Below are 20,771 nucleotides of genomic sequence, written 5' to 3'. Positions count from 1 at the left end.
CTTTTCCTGTTAACTTACCCATAACTAATAGAAGAAACAGGGCTGGCTCAGCCTTTCTGTGGCTGTCACCTGAGGGAGGGGACAGTTTAACTAACCCCAGGAAGTGTGACACAGTCCACAGAGCAAAACACACGTCTTGTTGTGACTCAAAGCAGGCAGGGGGTTTTCATTTTACAGCTGGAAAACATATCCCAGTTGCTATAACCCCAACACAAAACCGTAACTAGATAGTGTGAGCGAGCACATGGCTGCCCTGACATACCTTCCCTCTGAAATCGGAGCAGTCACATGAATCTGTTGTGGTTTTTTTGGGTGGTTTGTTTTTGTTTTGTTCTTGTTTTGTTTTTTTTTTTTCTTTTTCACCTGTCCTGGAATACCACAGCAATAAACAAGGCAGCCAGAGGGCAAAGCTAAACACCACAGAGAAGAAAGAGGAGGAAAAGCAGGTTGGAGCTGGAAAAGGAACTGTTTGTGCAGCGTGGAGGCCATTCCTTGCTTTGGTGAAGCTTGGCTCACTGCAGGCTTTTCAGCCCTGCACACACAGATGTAATGCACTGCTCTTGCATTTTTAAAGCCTCACGAGTAATCCCCTTGCACAGGGACTTCCAGTGGAGGTCAGGAGCACTGGTGTGCCTAAGTGGGAGGGGAGCCACATGCTCTATAGACCTGGGCAGCAAGAAAGGTTTATCTCCTGAAAAATAAATTACTGGAAGACAGGAAAAAATCCTTTACTGCAAATGTTTGTGTGGGGTGGCTTTGCAGGTGTGCCACCAGCTACCAGCCTGAGAGATGACCTGAACCAGCCGCAGGGCTGAGGGCTTGAAGATGTGATATACCAGCTGCCAACAGCTCAGGGCTCCTTACAGGTGTTCCCTAACCTGTTGCAAAGGACATCAGCGTGCTCTTCCCTTCTGAAAAGTTTCTTTTTCTCCATCCAGTCCACACCAGTGATATCTAATTTCCCAGTCTGCCCCATGCTACATAGCACACCACACTGGTCAGGTCACCTCTAGCTCTGAGTTAAGCACTGACCTTTATTAACTGGTGCCAGGAGCACATTCAGTGTCACATGAGGCACCAAAGGCAGGTGTGGTGTCTGTCTCAAAGGATTTCAGCCTCGAAGAGCGTAATTTCTTAAAATATCTATTCCACTGTGATCTATCCTGAGACTCGATGCTATTTGGCTGCTTTTTCAGACAGAAACAGGGTCATTATGGCAGTTTGGGGAGGAGGGGGAGAGGAAAGCAGGCATGGGAAAGAGATGGAGGACAAAGATCCTGTGCACCCCATCAGGGACTAAATCATTATCACAGAAAAAGGGAGGTCTTTGTAGCTGGCTTGGACAGACCCAAAGGGACAAAACCCTTGGAAGACAGAGGTGGGAAGCACGCCCTAAGGAGAGCACCCAAGTACCTGAGCTGCTGTGGAGAACACCACAAGGCACCTTTCAACAGCACTAAGAAGCTATGAGATAATTACTTTGATCAAAACATGCTCAAAGGCACCTCCTGAGGCAGGAAGCTCAGCCTGGGTGACCGTGCTTGCTTCAGACCTGCTCCCTGGCAAAGCACAGCAGGATCCTAAACAAAACACCGGGATCTGGTGAGCCCCAGAGCATCGCTACCTCCTTCCAGCCGGTCCTGTGAAGACATTGCTCAACACAGCTCACAAGTGGCTCTCTCAGAAACATGCAATATTTATGTCTTTCTGCTAATCAGGTGATCAGCCTGGGATTACAACACGCTTGCCCATACCCAGGCCCAGCTCCAGCCCAGCCTCAGGACTCCATGCAGGAATAAACAGCGCTGTTGCAATGCACAGAACATCCTGTCCCCTCCCCTAAGACCAACACTTACGGAAGGGATCTAAATAAAACCAGACCAGCTGTTGAGGAGGGGCATGTTCAACCGGGAACTGTAAAGGCTGCGATGGAGACAAAGCGGGTTCCCTGCCAAGTGATGTTACAAGCAACAGGGACATCGTTTATCTCCGCTGGAGTCTGCAGAGCTCTCAATGCTGCATTTGGAAGGCAGTTCATGGGATGCTCCTCTCCAAAAAACCAGCCATCCTAGAAGCCAAACAGTCTCCTAAAAGCTCTTTATTACACCCATTTTCCCAGGCTCAGCTGGAAACAGAGCACTATCTTTCCCCAGACAATCACGAGCTTCCATAACGCAGTGACAGAAGGTCCAATTAAAATAGTGGAGTCAATCATTTAAGCGTTCTGCCTTAACGTGAGTCACTGGGGCCACTCCTTCCACTCACCTGGCCAGCAGGATGCCTTGGTATTCCTCCAGCTGCCGCATGAAGCTGGGGTTGGGCTTGGTGACGGTGCGCCGTTCCTTCACGTAGTCGTAAGCCCTGTCCAGGTTCCAGCCGTATTCTTTCATGGCGTAGGCAATCACCGTGGACGCCGAGCGGCTCACTCCCATCTTGCAGTGCACCAGGCACTTAGAACCATTTTTCCTGAAGCAGGAGAAAAAGAGGATCATTAAATAGAAAACACAGCCTCTTGAGGAGCTTAAACAAGCGGCGAGTCCTTTACCAGAGCATTATCAAACGTATTTTTAATGCTGTGGCCACAGTTGGAAGTCTGGGATGAGATCTGATAATCCAATTTACAAACTGGAGCAAGACCCGCAAAGAAAGCAAGGAACAAGGTCTTAATATTCTTAACAGATTTTGTTAATAGCTCTGCTGAAGCTTTTCTTGCAAAGCAGACAAACACCAGCTCTTTGCAGAGATTTATGAAGACTGTTAAAGGTTAATATGGCATCACTGAACCCAGCCCAAATGGCCCACTGGTATCAGGCAGTATTTCAAAGACAAAGGGCATCCATCATAAACACGGTGTCACGGTCTGGAAACACAACCCTGAAGATACTGGGTGGTTCAGGACAGTCTACTGCAGGATATTCTTCTTCCCCAGACTTCTGAAGGTGTATTATTTGGTTTGGTAATTGGCTGGACAAGACTAACGTTGCTTGTGTGAGGTGCCTGAAACCCTCCCTAGCTCCCATCCACATCTCCAGACACTGAAAGGGCGGTTGTGGATTCAGCCAAAAGCTCCACGGACCAACCTGGCAGGTTTGTTTTAGATCCCACCAGCTCTTAGTACCACCTCTAAGCAGAAAGCTTCCCCTCCCGCTCCGTTTGCAAGTCCTTCACCCTGATACCTGTCTAAATGCAAGCAAGTCGGAAAGATGACCTCCCCTTGGCTGGAGGCAGCGCCCTCAGATGATGGCTGCAGTGCAGCACCCTGCTGCAATGAGATGGAACATCCTTCTGCTTCAATCCTTCTTTTTTCCTTATTGAAGGCAAAGCAAACAGTGCCTTTGACTGCAGTGAGCAGCCACTCTGCTTGGTGAAGCTGGTACAGAGCCTGAAAAGGCATCCAGCACTCTGCTCCAAGGAATTAAAACACATTTGTCTGCCATGAAACACGAGGAAGGCTACGGCCCTTCCCTGTGACCTCTGGGTGCCGGGCAGCGTGGGCACGGAGCCGGTTGAGAAGGCGAGTTTGGCACCTTTCATCTTCTCCTTTAAGTGTTGGGCTTTCTGGATTGCCAGCCATGTGAAGCTCCCACCAGACAAACCAAGAGGCCACAGAGGACGTGCCTCGACAAGCTCCCATCTCAGCTGCTGGCAGCTGTCTGAGCCTGTACCTGCATCCACACTCCCCAGACACTCAGAGACATCCGCACTGTTTCGGGGTGTGCTGGGCTGTAGTGGCCTTCAGTCTGCTCTAAGAGCCTCTCAACTTTGGAAATCAAATTAGTCATAACACTTCAATGTTTTTGGTGATTAACCCCCCCCAAACACAATTAGCAGGGAGGGCAAGGAAGGGGGGTGCAGTAATCACCCTGATTTGGAAGATGATTATATTAACTTACATCACCTCAAACACACCCTGAGGCCCAACCATTTAAACACCAATGGGAAGTATTCAGGGCAGGAAAACACTTCCACAGCAACAATTTCAAATCCATACTTGAGGGAATACAGTGTCATCTTTTAATGAAACCATCTTAAATAAAGTAAGTCTGGAGCCGTGCTCAACCCAGTCAGCTTTTAGAGGCTATGAGAAATTGCAAACACCAGCTACAGTTAAGAGATGACTGACTTCTATAATGGAAATAATACTTTAAAGGCAACATAATGTATGCCAATCTGCTTTCTGACCAGCTGTCCCTTAAGAAGGTTGCTGAATTAACTGGAGACAGCTCAGGTAACTGGGATGCAGTTATTTGCCATAAAAAGGCCTTCCTTTCAGCATCCACTATCAGATTACACACTGTAACTGACAGCTCAGAGACCTACACAGGTATTTACTTCTGCTGAAGTGAAGAGTTTGCTCTGGAGCACTACACTACTAGAAATCACTTCCAGACTGTGGGCTTCATCTTACAACCTCCCAACACAGGGAACAGCCTATGTTTATGTTTGGCTCACAAGGTTTTGCTCTTTTTCTTTTGTTAAACCCTGCTCGACTCGTTACTGCCCTTTCCTCCTCCTCTGCAGATCCTTTGCATTTCCTGAGCAGCAGGCAAACTCTTAACTCCCTTAGGACAGGAATGGTCTCCTCCACTGTCTGCCTGGACTGCAACTAGGCAGAAACCCCTCACTAGTCCTACCTGCTCCTTGTTCAAGCACCTGCAGGAATGGAAATGTGTGGAAGGCAATTCTAACCCTTCTAGAGAAACCACAGACTGAAAACGCTTTGATCCCAGGCAGGCAAGGAGGAACAACAGTTAAGAAAATCAGTAGGAAAATATAAAATGCTTAGTGCACATCTTCTAAATACGTTTTGTTCTGTTCTGTAAAGACTTACTTTGCCTTGGAGATGAATTTGTAGGTGTCATTCCAATATGCCAGAAGATCAGTTGCTTCTTCGTCGTACACCCGAATGTTGTGGTACTCAAAGAGCCCCGGGAAGAAGTTATCTATCTCCCGAGTCACATTGAGAATATACCTCACCCTGGGCAGAAACAGAGAGCAGGTCAAACTGCAGAGCGTGCAGAACACAGTGCAGGGAGCTACCACAGCTGCTACCCAACAGCCTTGCCTTGCTTTGTGAGTAGCAAACTCAAAGCATTTCAAGTTGCACTCCTGAACGTGCCTCCTTGGGAACCAGGACTTAATGCAAGGAAGCAGTGGCTAGCACATGGAGACAGTCTGATCAACAGTTTAGAGCCTAGCCTCTGACAAAAAGGGCTTCCCTCCACATTGGATAGAAACTTCTCTACAGTATGTCAGTTTACACTGCTTGCCTGACACCTCTCTATCCTGTCAGCAGCACTCATGTTACAGGAGCTCCTGCACAAACTCTTCAGATGCTTTCTCCAAGTCCCTTTTGTGAACCCCCCTGTGTGCTGCACCAACAGCACAGGAGAATTGAAGGCACAAGCTTGTGAGCAACACTGTACTTAACTGTATAAAATAACAACAGAGAGATAAAACAAACAATGAGCCACTGGGGAGGGTTTATTCCTTATCCCTACATTTTCTGGAAAGGAAACCACTAGAGAAAGCCTATGGTATTTATGTACACCACATCCAGCATTTTTAGCCCTGAGGGTTACTCATAAGATGCTTATGAACTGTGCTCATGCTGGGATAGCAGGCAGAACAGCAGCACTGCAAGGGAGGGACGTCCCTTCCCCTAGCAGGTATGAGAGTGCCGGCAGTCGAGTAGGACCTGTCTGACCCCCCCTGAGCCAAAAGAGGAGAGCTGATTCTCCCAGGTCAGAAGTATGCTATCAATTCAAGAAAGTCATTAGGTTTTTTCCCCATGGGAGTGGCACAAATAAGCCAAACCTGTAAATAATGGTTTAATTGCAAAATCTTGGTCCTTAGATCCACTCAGCTTAGAGAAAGGACACTAAGCATAAGTCTGAAAGGTAGAAAGAGCAAGAGGGAGAGGAACCCATCAGTGCTACAAGACTTGACTTCCCATTGGGCTCCACTCAGAGCAACAAATGCTCTTTTATATATTTTCTTTCCTCCCACAGTCCAGAGCCCAAAGCACCTCTGTAGTCATGAGACCTCAGCCCAGAACAAGGGGCTGCAGCAGAGGGCACAGAGCCAGCTAAAAAACATCCAGTTACCTACTCGTAGCATTTTGCTGCTTGTAGCTACAACATCACTGGCTTCCTCTGCTGGCCAAGAGGATGCCACTCAAGGTCAGGGAACAAGATTCTTTTACTTAAGGTGCCTCTCTGTAGGACTTGGAGTTTAGAGGAAGCAAGAGCTTGTTCAGAGCTGCAAACCCTTTAGTAAGACTCAGGTTACACAGTAGGTATGGAGTAGTTTGTTGCACAGACAAGGGCTGAGGCCAGGCACTTGCTTTTAAGCTGACAGCCTGGAGCTACTTACCCTCTGTTCTGCAAGTCTTCCAAATTGGAGGCATTCCACTCTGAGCCCTGCAGGGAAAACAGGCAGAGGGACACATCAGCCAGAAGGAAGGCACAGCCAGACAACTCAAGGGGGGAAGGAGGGCTTGTCACCAGTAAACTGGAAGAGGAAGCTAAGCAGCCCAGTGTTGGAGCTTGGTGAGGGGGAAGGGGTGTCTTTTGAGTAAAGGGGCACACAGAAAAGTGGTACTGGGGGTCACATTCAGCACCTTCTCTCTTTCCATTAACCAGATCTATTGTGAAGCCACAAGCAGCTCTGCAAAGCAAGGCCCCAGCACCTTACACTTCCTGCAAACCACTGACAAATCAACCTCAGCAAAGAGAGGCCCACTCCACCCCTTCCCTGGAGGTTCCTGCCAGCTCTACCCCACAGCAGAGAGCCTGCCTGCATTTAAAAAACACCTAGGTGCTCTTGATACACAAAGCACTCATCGCTCACATCAGAAGGCAGCAACCGCATCAGATCACTTGGGTTACACCTCTTCTCCCCACAGTAAGAGCCTGTGTGAGCAGAGAAATAAACACCTTTAACCCCAACTATCTAACCCTCTCTGCAGCACACACAGGGCCTTCAAGCTGCCTGCTTCCTGCTCAAAGCTGTAAACCCTGACCAAGGACAAAGCCACCTTGAAAGTGCACGAACTATCTGCTTCTCTGCCCCAAACCAGCTCCTGAACAGAATGATGGTTCAGGGGGAGAAGCAAGCAAGAGGGACCCAGGCAGCACTCCCACCACAGGAACAGTAATGCTCACAGCTTCACAGGCTTCTACATCACCCCAGGGCCAGGAGAGGCATATCCAGGGCGAGCCTGCTGTAGAGCATACCCATCGCCTGCATGCAAACCCTGTCAGCTTGAGAGCTGGAACCTCCCAGTCTGGCAGAAGCAGTGGTGTCCACCCAAGGGATAGGTTGCTGCTTGCCCCAGGAAGCGTGCACAGGCACCCTGTGTCTGAAACGGGGGAGCTCCAGGAGCTCTGACTCATAGGCAGGCACTTGTGCCCAGGAAAGCACTTGCAGCAAAGTCCTGACCACTCACAGCCATCACCTAGACATACACGCACAGCGAAGAGCTGGGTCATTCCCATAGCTACCAGGGACAAGGCTGATGTCTTGTCTTGACACTTCAGGAATACAAAGAGCAGCTGGTTCATCCCAAAACAAACTGCTCCCTAAGAGAAATCATCATGACAAGGACACCATTTGAGGGTTCAGCACAGATGGGACTCCAAATTTTGAGCAGAATAGACGGGCAAACGTTACGTGCCATAGTAGCCCAGATTTCAACTGCATCCACTACCCTCAGCCCAGAGCTCTACATGATCTGAAGGAGGATTATGGGGGCATTTGCTACTCAGTATCTGCCAAGAAACATATTTTGATTCCTGAAGTACTTAGGCTGGTCCCTCAGACTTAATGTAGCTTCTCTTTCTGGCCAAGGAAGAGTAACTTGATTCAGCCCTGGGAACCAGCAGTTTCCACGGGTACGCCGGACACTGCTGCAGTGGTGAAAGCTTTTTCTCCTGTCCTTGGATCCACACACACCATCATCATCATCAGGTCTCTTATTTCCTGCTTAGTTACTTTAGCACTCCCTACACAGGTTCCCGCAGGGCTCTTGCCTCCACCTGGGAGGAAACAGCTCCATTCCCTCACCGTATGACTTGGCCTTGCAGTATACACACTCCTGAATTACAGTGCTGCCCAGCCCCAGCAGCACTGCTCCTCACCACAGAGAGCTGCAAATCCTCCTTCTTGCTCCTCTCCTGGGTGCTGCCTGCAAGCCTTATTTGAAAGGTCTTGTTCCATTAAATGCACTCAGAGCAAAGACTCCAAAGCCCTGCAGCTGACCGAATTGCCCGTACCACTCCTGACTAGTGCTCTGAGCCTGTAAGGAGTGGATCTCTCTCTCCAGACAATACTCAGCCTGCCAAAACAATAAATCCATTACATTGTAGGCACTTTAAGTTTCCTGGCTCTACCCCACCAGTTTCTTGTGCTCACATGAACATACACCATCTCTTCCAAGCCACAGCACTAAGCTTCAAGAGACTGGGAGAGGCTCTCTCCATTTGGAAAGGCCAGCTGGTCCAAGATGAATGGCTTTGTTTAATGTTGAGCCAACCTCAAAGAGCAGACAGCCCAACCAAACCTGTGTCCGTTGCTCCAGGGCTGGGAAATCCAGTGGAGTGCTGACTCAACAGAAGGAGGAGCAGTAATGAGACAGGCCCCAACAACCGAGTAAGGCAACTAAGCAAGCAGAACATTAAAAGGTGAAACATTTGTTTCCTTAAGAGACTTATCTCCAGGATTCTTTGTTAAGTTCCTCTGTTCCTTCTAGATCATGTAAGCTCAAAGCTTTCCATGTTACAAGAGTGTCATTCCACCTGAACCTTACACAGCTCTCCCCATTCCCAAACACACGTGTGCTCCAAGAACTTGGCCTGTGGGTATACCCTGGACTGTTAAAGCTACAAAAAACTGGTCTGACATCAATGGAAACAGCCCTGAGAAGCAGTTAGAATTGAAATGTGTTCCCTTCCATCCTCTAGTGACAGGGCCTAGAGCTTGGCTGGTGTTCAGCCAAGAAGCCAGGCTGGTTTGTTCAACAGCACTGGTGTCTCGTGTCTTGCTTAAGAGTATGTAACCCCAGGATCACACAACCCCTCCTTTAAGTTCTTCCTAAGGTCCCTGTGTCAACCAAGACATGGAGAGAAGTGTTAGGGGTGTTTACTCTTGAATTCATTGTTAGGCTTACCAAAAAGACATGATCAAATATCTGGGTGGGGCTGTCCATCTGTCCAAGGATCACTATCATTTCATTGTCAATGAACTCCTTGAACTCCCGCAGGTTACACACCATCTGCATCTCCAGCTCGGTGCGTATCTGGGTAGGGAGGAGGAACACAGGGAAGCCACGTGAAGGTTGTGTTTTGGGTTTTTTTTTCCTCACAGCATGATGTAGACAGCTCTAGCTTGCACAAGAATACTTCCAGTGCTGTTCCCTCACCACTCACCTCTTTTGACGTGATGTTCTCCAAATCTTTCTGCATCATAATCTCCCTTAACTTGGTTTTAATCAGCCGTTCCGTGCGCTCCCGCTCAGTTGGGCTAACAGAAGAAAGCAACAGTCATTGGGAGAAGAAACAAACTGGACTTATTTTGAACAGGTCCTGTATAGACTGGATACTCTGCAGTGTCTCAGATGCTCACCCGTCCTCAGCTGGAGGGAATTCAGGTGACTGTAAAGCTCAGTTTAGATTCCCAGTTGTATATGAAAGAGACCAACTGAACGCTCCTAATCCACTGTAGTCATCCAGAGAACCTCTGGTATTTGGTAAAATTTAAATTGGGAAGGCTGCATTATACTCTCTGGAGCATATCTAAGCTTCTCCCTACCTTTCTTGGAAAGGTAAGAGCTCCAAAGCTCCTTACATGGAGAGATGAGGGCAGCTAAGCCTCTGTGCATTCCTCCAGCCTCTGCTGCCAGGGGCCTTATCACCAGCTGCAAAAATAGCCCAACACCAGGGGAAGTTGCAACAGAGCAGCAGCGCAGAGCCGGCTCACCCATCGTCTTCGGAAGGGACCTGGCACTAACATCTCACACCACCTTCCTGTTTCTCTGGAAAGCTGCCAGGATGGCAACTGCACAGACACTTCTCTGCTCCACCAGTGCCCAACTGGTGGTTCACAGATTAAGATGGTGGAAAGTCTCTGGTCCTCTCAAGCTTGCTGTGTTATTTCAGAGAGGGGTGTCCAGGTGTCCCCAGGGAATCGCTCCATCGCTGCCACCCCGGGAAAGGGTGGGGTATGGAACATTTATATATGCAAACCTAACGAGGGGATTAATCTGACAGCCTGCCAGGACTTTGCAGCCACACTCCCTGGACATTAAAAAACAGTCAAGTGTGAAGCCTTGTTCACAGCCGAACAACTGCTTCGTGTTATTATTCACTCACTGGACTCCAACAACAGGAAACATCCAAGAGCATAAATCAGCCAGTGGCACGATTACACTGGGAAAGCAGCTGGGGCTGGTGAAGTCATTTCTTCTACTCCAAACCAGGCAGCTAAGCCCTCACATTTGGCATCACACCTGGACACAGACTGCCTTCGAGGTTATGGGGTATCAGGACCATCAGCAATTACTAATTACAGGGTTTGTAAGCCTTGGATGTTGATACAGCCTATACATTCTGCTTTTCCAAACTGGCTTCTTATCTACCACTGCCACTGTTTTGGACCATGTATCATGAGACATCCGAGCATTTAGCTGAGGACAGCTTGGGACCTACATCCTGTCCTGTTCCACAGGATGAAAAACCACACTGCTCTTTGTCCCCATTCTTAGGCGCATCAGATGGATGCCCATGAGGATAGTTCTGAGCTCACAGTCTCAGAAGTCCACACATAAACACTTCACAGCAAAATGAACCAAGTGAAAAAGCAGCATGTCAGCCAGCATGAGAGCAAAGTCCAGAGAAACCTGTTCCTTCCAGGAGACACCAGGCCTGGAAACCAGAGGGCAAAACCAGCAAAGAGGAAGTCCTGGGTACGAGATTACACCATGGGCAGAGTCTCTCACTAGTAACATGGCATTTACATTGCAGAAGCAAAGATCTGTGAGCCTAAAGCCCACAGTAAACAACTAGGCTGAAAACAGAGGCTGGAGGAGATGCAAGGGAGCCCCAGGAGGGCTAAACTTCCAGGGCTGGTGTTTACCTAACCAGGGGTCCGCTTATTACCTGAAACAGGAAACCTCTCCTCATTAATATCTAATTAAGAATAATCTCTTGTGGAAACTGTCTCTTCATTTGGAGACCGTGGTGCTTGACAGCCAAACACTTTGGTTCAGCAGAGTCAGACCAACTTACACATCTGTGAAGAGAGCAGGCGAGTCGGGCCGGTGGGACTGGACATCTTGCATGGCGTTCCACTCGTTGACTGAGGACTGGTCGGAGTTGATATGGCTCTCATAGTAACTGACCCAGGTGAGGAAGAGGCTCCCTGGGTAGTAATTGTTGCTCCGTGCCACCTCACAAGCCTTATGTAAGCTCTGCAGAGCAGACCTAGAGAGGGAATGAAACTTGGAGGATTACAATGTCTCTCTCAGACTGACACAGAGCACAAAGCAGCAGCCGAATCCAGGATGCTGCTCACGTCCCATCAGTTGGTACAAAGTCCAGGGCTGTATGCAACAGCCCCCGGCGCCGAGCAGGAGGTTGACTACAAGGGTGTAGACAACCACACGCTGCCAGAGCTTACAGGTCTTCACTGACGTGTACCAAGAGAAGCCTGGATAGCAGCAAAGGTGCCCACAACTCAGAGGGCAGAGGCACCTGTGTCCCTGGCTCCATGACCTGCTACAACTATGAAGCCCTAAGTAAGATGCACAGTTTGTGTCCAGACAGGGAGCTCTGACAGCTCCTACTGTGCCATCAGCTTCCCTGTGTGCAGGGCAGGGACACCCAGGAATGAGACATGGAGAGCTGCACAACCGAGGGTTTAGGACTTGACTTTACTGAGGTGTTTAGGTGTCAGCCGTCTCTCTGCACAGGGGATGTCAGAAGTTTCTTCAGCTGCTGCTGGGAAACAAATCCCCCTCTCCTATTTTTAGCTCATTTTAATTCTTTGACTGGGATCAGAAGGATCCAGGTCAAAATCACTGGGGTGACACAGTAGCGTGACACCCTGCCAGGCGATGTATTTCTGCAATGCAAAGAAGCTTGAGCCAGAAATACTTTCATGGCCACTACATTCTTACATGAGCTACCCTAAAAGGAATGAAAAAAAAAAATGCAGGCAGCTTCTCTTTCCTTCTCACTATCACAATGTCTCACTGGAGACAGAGTGTCCTAAAATACATACAGCGGCTATTTCCTCATTTATGACAAATAATTACAATTTAAAAACATTTCCAAAAGATGCTCAAAGAAACACTGCTCTGGAGGGATTCAAAGCAGCAGCCCTTTGCAAGGAAAATGATCCCATTCCTTCCTGCCCCAAGCCGAGCTGGAGGTGTGGCTGCAGCAGTTAGAACCTCACAGCAGCGTACCAGGGCTTGCATAGTTTGTTATTTTTTTTCCCCCTTTGGTATCAAACTTCATTCCCTGTCTCTGGAGGAAACTTCTGGCTCCTTGAGTAGGTCTCAAGATACCAATAATGCAAAGCAGCACCTGCTTTTTAAAAAAAGGCTCAAGCAGCCAAAACACCTTGGAAAAAGGATCACTGGGACAGATCACAGCAAGTACTTACCACATTGCCTGCACAGACACTGGCTTGAATATATGAACCCTGTTATCTGTTGATACGCTGAACCCTCTGGAGAGAGGAAAAAAAACAGCCACACAGTTAAAATTGTGTCCCAAAAGCAGCGTTTTGGTTAATAACTGATAGTTTGTAGGGCATTAGAACAGCAGAGGAGCAGCCCTATGCATACACAGCTGAGTTCAGCTAGCAAACAGATCAAAATAGCACACTAAAAGCTCTAAGATAACTTTTTAAAGCAGCTGCTGTTCAGGAACGAAACTAAAGACAGTGGGACAGTGCTGGGCTGTGCTGTTTACCTTGGCAACACAAACTCAGTGCCACAGCTGGGAGCAACAGAGTCCAGCTAAAGTGATCCTGGGGCAGCTACCAAGGAAAGAAAAGTCATTCCACGAACTGCACCAGAGAGCTTTTGTAACTGGCACAAACAGGAGCCTGGAAGTCAGGTGTCTGCTTGGCTGGGAAACATCGTTCTTATTTGATGTTCAGCCTGCTGCAAGCGTGCTGGAGGAACACATAATAGGATCCCTTTAAGGAGCTTTCACTACACACCCACTCACTAGTAAAAGCTCCTTTACTCCAGCTTAAACACACATGAGCCACTGTGTCAGTGCGTGTTTATTCATGGGTAAAGTCAATTATTGGTGCTCCCTGCCACAACCGTGGTGATTTAGGGCCTTTGAGCCTACTAACCCGACAGGCTCCTAACAGCAGGAGGTCTGCTGGACCTGTGAGGGCTCTGCAATCATCTGAATCCTTCTCCACACGCTGTGTTGTAAGCTAACACACCCAGACCCTCTGCTATTGAGCTAGCCCGTCCAGAAGACACTCACCCATCCCCATCCAGGTGGATCAAGGTGTCGCTCCACAGCGGCAGCACCAAGCCCATTGTACAAGTGCTACTGTAGTAAAAAAGGAGAAGGTCAGCACACATCTACTCAGCACCATGATGTTCTAATTTCACAGCAATGGTTGCAGATGTTTGCACTCATTAGGAAAAAAGGGAAGAAGCCCAATTTTACTTCAGGGACAAACAGAGCCAGTGTTCTACAAGTGCCTGGCAAGGATTGTTAATCAGATATAGCAGTACTCCTGCAAGCAAGCTTAAAGGGTTAACATACACCCCAGGAGAAGAGCAAACATGATTCAAAGCAACAAGCTTTGTGCAGAAGGTCAGAGGGCGCTCCCTGTCTTCAGTAAGCTCAAGGCTTTCTTTGCAGATTAGTCCCTCAGGCTCAAGTGGTTTGGTTCTAGCTCTGATTTTGCAATCCATGGCTTTGTTTTCTTGCTTGCCCTTCAGCCACAGCTGCTGGGAACTGAGCTGGGTCTGGTGTAATAGCAGCATGAGCGGTTAGCAATCACAGCCCATCACTGGCTGCTGGCTTCTGCCCCTTCTTCTCCCTCCCACACCTCAAGGATGTATGCAACAGCCAGCCAAGCCAGACACCTCTTGGCAAACCCACTCCTCTCTCGGCTGCTTTGACCTCTTCACCCTCACAGTCACCTGCTTTCTGTAAGGCTAAGCAAAAGTCAAGTTAAAAACAGAAGTCAAGGGATGGCAAAAAGGCGGGGGAACCCCAACACAGCCCGCAACAGGCTGCCAAGTCAAAGAGCAGAGCCTCAGAAAGCTGTAAAATCGCTCCATAATCAAAGCAGCACCTTGAAGAACTAGATTCAAGTGCCTCCTGCTCTCATCCTTTGCACTAACTGCTCTTGAATTTCTACAAGGCTTTACAGCCCTGTCAGCCTCCACAGCTCATGAGAAGTGAGGAAGAGGGAGAGACTTGAGGCTTCAGAGGGTCAGCAGACATGAAGCCCTGTAAATGCACATGCCTTGGAGTGACTGGTGCCCAGCAAAAGGAGATGCTATTTCTGTTGACAACATGAGATGAGCTCATGGAAAGACACGTTTTTAAAAGGCTTCCCAAGGTGGCCAGGATATTTTTAGCGATACTGTTCAGCGAGCGCTTATCAGAGACCATAGCAACAAGTCTACATTGAGTTATAAATACCGAGTGGGCTAGGGGAGCGTGTATCAGACTGACCATCCAGAACCTAAGTAACTCTAGCAGAAAGCCAAAATGACCCTGCTGTGTTATTAGAGGCTGGATACCAGCGAGTGCTCAGTTATCAAAGGTGGCTGTGCTGGTCTATCATAGCCAAGAGCAAGCTCCAAGCTCACAGCAACCTGTGCAAGGACAAGTTATTCTTACTCTGCTGCGGGAGCATCTCTGAGCTACAGCTGTGCACAGGAGGGGAACCAGGAGCCAGAGGCAGCATCAATCTGGTCCCCCTTTTTAGCAGGTGTCTCCTGAGCTAAGCATCCAAATCAAGCCACTTGAAATCAAGCATGGTGGCTGCTATGATCAGCAGGCTGTTTAGAAGGCCATTTCTTTGCCAAAAGACTTTTGAGTGACCCCTCTAACTACCTGAAAGTAGTTTCTACCATCTAGAGTCAGTAGCAAGACTGACTCCTGTAGCAGTTGTGCTAGAACTAAACATGTGTATGAAAGCTTCCCAAATGGTTTGAATATCCAGGTTTTTCTTCCCTTGCACAGGCCAGGAGTTATAACCATTTAAGAGCCATGTGCCCTCTCTATAGTGTCTCTGGTGTCCCTTTCTTTCTCTGCATGTGTGCAGATGTAGGGCTTAAGGACCTCACCATCCAGAGACACTTAAGGGCTCTTAACGTTCTCACACAAGCCTGAGGCTTGAAACAACGGAGAAAACATCGACCTGTGCTGTTGCCTTCCCATTTGCCACCTCCCTTCAAGAGATAACAGGGGAATTCTGCATCCAGAAAGATGCAAGGCTGGAAAATCAGCCTCTCCACAGAAAGGATGGACACCAGACAGTGGTTTCTACACTTGACATGTGGGCAAACACATTCCCCACCTGGACACTTTGAGTACCTGTCATTGGAAGAGAAATCCATTCCTAGGACAATGCTCTCTTCGGTGTCTTGTCTGCCGTTGGTGGACACTACCACCATGTATCTAGTGCGGTTCTGGTAGGTACTTTCCAGTCTTACAGCCTAAGGAAAAGAAGGGGACAGGTCAGCAGCACAGCCAACAAAACACACCCCATGACCCTTACAAACCACCTCTTCATGCTGAGTGACAGGCGCAGAAGCAGTGACCCAGTTTGCACTAGTACGGATGGCCCGTCCGTCTCAGCTGGAGAGAGAGAAGCGCCTTACTCTCTCACACACAATGCTTTCCAACAGCTGAACATTCCTGGTGCACATCCTGCTTCAGGCCTTCTCTGTCCCACCAAGGCTGAGTTTAAACAGCAGCCTACAAGGCTGGCTGCCATAGTCCTCTAAGTGGTCCCAGCCTGGTGAGCTTCATGGAGCATTCCATGTTCTGCGGGACGAGTGGGTGTTGAACATGCCCTTCACCTCACAGAGGGCTCTGTTCCAAGAGCTGGGCTTTCATTTAAACTACTGTGTGCTACAACAGCTTCCAACAAGGCTCTTTCCACCACCTTCCCAGGCAGCTGGACAGACAACTAGGATCTAATTCACATGTGGTCTCCTGCTGGTCCTGGCAGGAAAAGATTTCCCCATTACTAAGGGGTATCCATGGTTAGATTCAGATGGCCAAGTGAAAGTCATCGTGTCTTACTGCTCCTACCACAACCACTGGTACCCTGGTGCCAAAAAAAAAGATCTCTAGCAGGACTGGAGGATGCCTGAACTTCACCCCAAACTGCCTCAAATCAGATTCTACTGACAGTGTTCAGAAAGCAGCCGTGCAGCTAAGTTATGAGTGTCCAACCAACACTGAAGCTACTGAAAGGCTACACTGAAGTGTAGCAGAGGCCACGATGAGGTGAGGACTGAACTGACTCCAGCCACACTGCTGGATAACGAGGAGCCCAGGAAAGGGAGCTCAGTGTCGCAAGTTTTGCCTAAAAACATCTGTAGTAGGCAGCCTTTACTTGCATCACTTTTTGGACTCTGTTCCAAGCCATTTGTAGTTATTTTAGTCGCAGGATCCCAACTAGAGAAACCAGGACGTTCCTAGAAAGGAAGCATCTTAATGATGTATGCTGAACCCTATCTTTGGACGGCCTAATCCAACCCCAAGACGTTGTCTGGCCTCAATGTTTACCACATTGTTTAACTGCTGCTTGCACTCTGAGCCGGGCCTGCAGAGAGCAAACGTGGGCGAGGAGGAGCCGTTGCAGCCCAGCCTCGTCCCGTGCTGCAGACAGACACCTGCCTGCTGCGACGGGCCCTACTCCCTGAATTTCCTGCAGCCCTGCAATTGAAGCTCAAAGTGGTATTTGACATCCCTGGCAAACTGAACCTGAATTCCTCAAACACAAGCAGGGTGTCTCGGGGGTGCGGCTGGTTTAGACACTTACTGGTGGCCCACAGGAGTTGGCAGCTCAAAGAGCACAGATTAAACAGCCATTTTATCCTAAAAAACAAAGGCTCAGAAACAGCTCATTGTGTGGGATCTCTCAGGAGTAGGTTGCTTTTCCCAGTAAGGCCCTGTAGTTCTTTCCATGTTGGTCCTGAGGCCGGAATGGCACCTCCTTGCTTAGAGAAACCCACTCTGACCTCCTCACACATCACCTTTCCGCTAGCCACTAAGTCTTGGCCTCAAGATGCAGCTGAGCCTACAACAGAGGTTAAAACAGCACAGGGCAGTCAGAACAGAGCTTGCTACATCACCAGAGTGCTCTACTGCAGGAGACTAGGCTGAGAGCGGCAGGAAAAGCTTCCCAGTGGCATTGCAGGGAGCAGCAGCTCTAGTGATGGGGGTGGAATAGCGAGTGCAGGCAAGGAGATGGTGTTGGCCATGTCTTCTAGACTTGTCCAGTAGGACTGAAGACTAACAGGAACTACCCAAATACTGATGCCAGCAGACAGGTGTGCTTCGTACAGCGAGAGACTGTGCCCCAGCCCATCTCTTTAGGGTAAGTCATGCTAAAACCAGCCTTATTTTCCTTCTTGCTCCTTGAGTCACTGGGATTCCTTTGGAAACACGGAGGATCAAAGTGGTCAGGCCTTCAAGGTGTGAATTCTGCCAAAGACAGCTTGTATCTACAACTAACCACTCGAAGCAAAACAGAAAGGGTGCTCTTCAACCTAGGAGAGCAAGCAGTCACCAAGGTCTTGGTGGTTAAAGTCATTATTGAAATTAGGGAAAAAAACCTTCCAACAGAAACAAAGACTTGCCTAAAACAGGAGCCAGTGGTCAAGAGCTGCTCCGTGTCCAGGGCATTCACACCTGAGTTCTGTTCTGCTTCTCTCGAGGACAGTCCAGCAGCAAGAGGATTAACATAATCTAACTTAGATCGCTAAACCAATTTGGCTAGCGGCGATGGGAAGTGTGGTCTTAATGCAAGACCCTTTAGAACGTGGCTAGACCTAGACTGAGTGTCCAAAGGTCATGTAGCTTCAAGTCACTGGGGTGGGATTTTTGGAGGACCAATTAAGAAGAGCACGGCTTCTTATCCCACACTTACACCCTTACCACAAAGCAAAGAACCATGACTGGAGTAGATAATGTGTTTTATTAGATTTACTGAAATAATAAACCCACAAACTTGATGTCCTAAACCAGCCAAGCTCACAAACTACTGCTAACACTCCAACGTGCTCATTAAATCACAAATTGGTCTCTAACCTTTTCATTAAGCTCTATATCATATGCTCACCCAGCAGGAGCATAACAAGTCCGTCAGTAGTCTGACACCTTTTAAATGAAGATATCTGAAATCCTACCCAATAGAGGGGGGGTGGTCTAGCTTTAGCAACTATGATGAGATGGAAGGTTCTTTCTCAACAAGTTCCTCTACATACAGTTAGCTTTCTTCTCAATTTGGGGAGGTCATTTACATTCTGTTCATGAACAAGAAGTTCTCTGTAGTCCTTTCAGGGCCAGCAACACTTTTTCTTTTATGCTCACCTAAACACAAGCCAACTTGATTTTCTCCTGCATTCTGGTTTTGTCAGAAGGGTGAAGAGGTATTTTACTGGCCCTTAGGAACAGCACATTCCCAGAAGTTCATGCTGACCTTTAATCTCTTCCATGTTACATGGTAAGTGTTTCACACAAGAACACATTCCTCATAGGGAAATTTGATTTGAAGACCAAAAAAAGCACCCAACTTTCTGAAGCTTTTATTATTGAACACATCAGTGAACAAGTTCCCACCCTGCTAAGCTAGAGGAGCATGTTCAATCTGTTGGGACACTTACATCATTTTCCTCTCCTTTCTACTGATCTTACAGTGGTATCTCATTGCTCTAATCCTGCTCTCATGGAAGGCTAAAAAAAAAATCTGCCAATAGCTCCAACAGAAACAAGAGTTGTTCCAAAGTTTAAGTGTAGGTTTATAGAGGATTAGATTCCTCTGCTGCCCCCTGAGCTGTGAAGTCTGCCCTCCAAGACACAGCAGCCAACCCAAGGAGAGAATGCATTTTTCTCAGTGCTGTTTGTGTTTCAAATCTCACTTGTATCTACTATTTTCTGAGAGAGTCTATTGCATCTCTGCGCACCCTTCCTTCGTCAAGAATCAATTAAATTCAAGTAGACTATCGAACTTAACCTCATGCAAGATTTCAGCATTCCAAATGTAACTCCAAACAAAAGGGTTTATGTCTCAGCCCACAAAGTCCTTATTCAGCTGTTAAGGCTAATTTGTCCCCAATCACACAATGTAGCCAGTGATATTGCAGAACAATACCTTGTTCAATGGCTTCCAATGTTCTAACCCTGGCTTGGGTTCTGAAAAGCGCTGAGAACCCCCATTCCCATCACTTTCACTGACATTTTAGTGACAGCAAGGTGTGTCTGACAAAGTTTAGGAGTAAGTCCTTTAGTTTGCTTAAGGCAAATTATTTTTGGGGGTCCTTTTTGAAGTTAAAGCATTCCATAGTAAACTTGGCAGGTTTCTAGCTATATTCCTACAATCAGTCCAGTGTCTGCACAGCTCAGGAGGATTCAGCAAAGCAGAGGTGCCAGGACAGCACTTCTGATGCTGGCAGTTCTACTTTGGGCATATGTTGCTAAGATGCAGCAAGACAACACATGAGAGAAACTTCAGACTACTGAGTGATGAAAGATGCCTGACCTTGTAGAGCATTTCAGTACATTCTCGACAAATTCCTCCCTGCTTTTCTTTGGCTTCTGGAGGTCTTTAGGCATTGCTATAAGCAGCAATGCCTAATTTTCATGACATCTCATAACAGGAGACAACAACCCAGAAAAGCAGAAAGACACGGTTCAACATGGGTGATCCTGCTGCTCCTTCCTGGTGAGCTGCAGCCTTTTGGGATGCAGCAAGTTAGAAGAGCAGAGTGAGAAACACAAATGAACTAATGTGGAAGAGGAGGTGTTCACTCTGGTCAGATATAAGTCACATACTCTTGCTTCAAATAGGACACCAAGCTAATTTGCCCAGCTTCTCTGGCAATTGTTCCAGTACTTTTTGAGAGTGTAAGTACTTAGTATTTGGTTCAAAGGCAGTCTTGTAGCCACTGAGGAACCAAATCATCAGGCTTTTCATTATTAGCTGCTTTTCTACCTTTGTGGTTGCAAAGAAGGCTCCTCAAACCCGCTGAGGGAACCACTCAAACACACACACACACACACACTCACAAACACACACTCTGCTTTCATCAGTTCCACAGGTGTGTTTGTCAAGCAGAACTTCACCTTTATATTCGTTAACAGGAGATAAGCAAAAAGCCAGCCTACCAGGCGGATGTTGTCTTCTGGGCGGAGCAGTATGAACATGGCCTGCAGGTGTTGCTGGAGATCTCCTGCAGGCAAGAGGGAAAGGTGAGCACCTTAAAAGTAGTTTAATATCACATTTAAAAGTAGTTTTAAATCACATGCAAGTTGCTGGCTGTGCAGCCGGAGCAAACTTCCACCAAGAAACCCATGGACATGTCACTGTGAGTGTTGTACTGTCACTTCCACCTGCTCTGAGATGACAAGACTCCACCTCTTACTCAACTGCTCTTTGTTCTGTGTGCTCACCTGTCCCACCATACTGTGTCCTGCTAATCCTGTGATTTTTTTTTAACAGAAACAGATTGTTTTACTACTCATTGTTCCTTCCAAAGAGTG

At 47.9% G+C, this 20,771-nt stretch overlaps 1 protein-coding gene across 1 annotated transcript in view; it reads right to left on the bottom strand.

Annotated features, from left to right (window-relative positions):
* SSH2 (slingshot protein phosphatase 2) overlaps positions 1 to 20,771 on the bottom strand; it is a 95,236-nt gene that overhangs the window by 8,442 nt on the left and 66,023 nt on the right. Inside the window, exons 4-13 of the mRNA XM_084272907.1 lie at positions 20,397 to 20,461; positions 15,591 to 15,712; positions 13,512 to 13,580; positions 12,667 to 12,732; positions 11,286 to 11,480; positions 9,429 to 9,522; positions 9,170 to 9,298; positions 6,376 to 6,422; positions 4,832 to 4,978; positions 2,266 to 2,466 (exon numbers count right to left, since the gene is read on the bottom strand). Coding sequence (XP_084129033.1) covers positions 2,266 to 2,466; positions 4,832 to 4,978; positions 6,376 to 6,422; positions 9,170 to 9,298; positions 9,429 to 9,522; positions 11,286 to 11,480; positions 12,667 to 12,732; positions 13,512 to 13,580; positions 15,591 to 15,712; positions 20,397 to 20,461 — 1,135 coding nt within the window. The remainder of the gene's footprint in view (positions 1 to 2,265; positions 2,467 to 4,831; positions 4,979 to 6,375; positions 6,423 to 9,169; positions 9,299 to 9,428; positions 9,523 to 11,285; positions 11,481 to 12,666; positions 12,733 to 13,511; positions 13,581 to 15,590; positions 15,713 to 20,396; positions 20,462 to 20,771) is intronic.

This window comes from Gallinula chloropus (assembly GCF_964237585.1).
Source record: "Gallinula chloropus genome assembly, chromosome: 19".
Lineage (NCBI taxonomy): Eukaryota > Metazoa > Chordata > Aves > Gruiformes > Rallidae > Gallinula > Gallinula chloropus.
The sequence above is the reverse complement of the archived record's forward strand: the minus strand, read 5'-3'. Positions and strand labels throughout refer to the sequence as shown.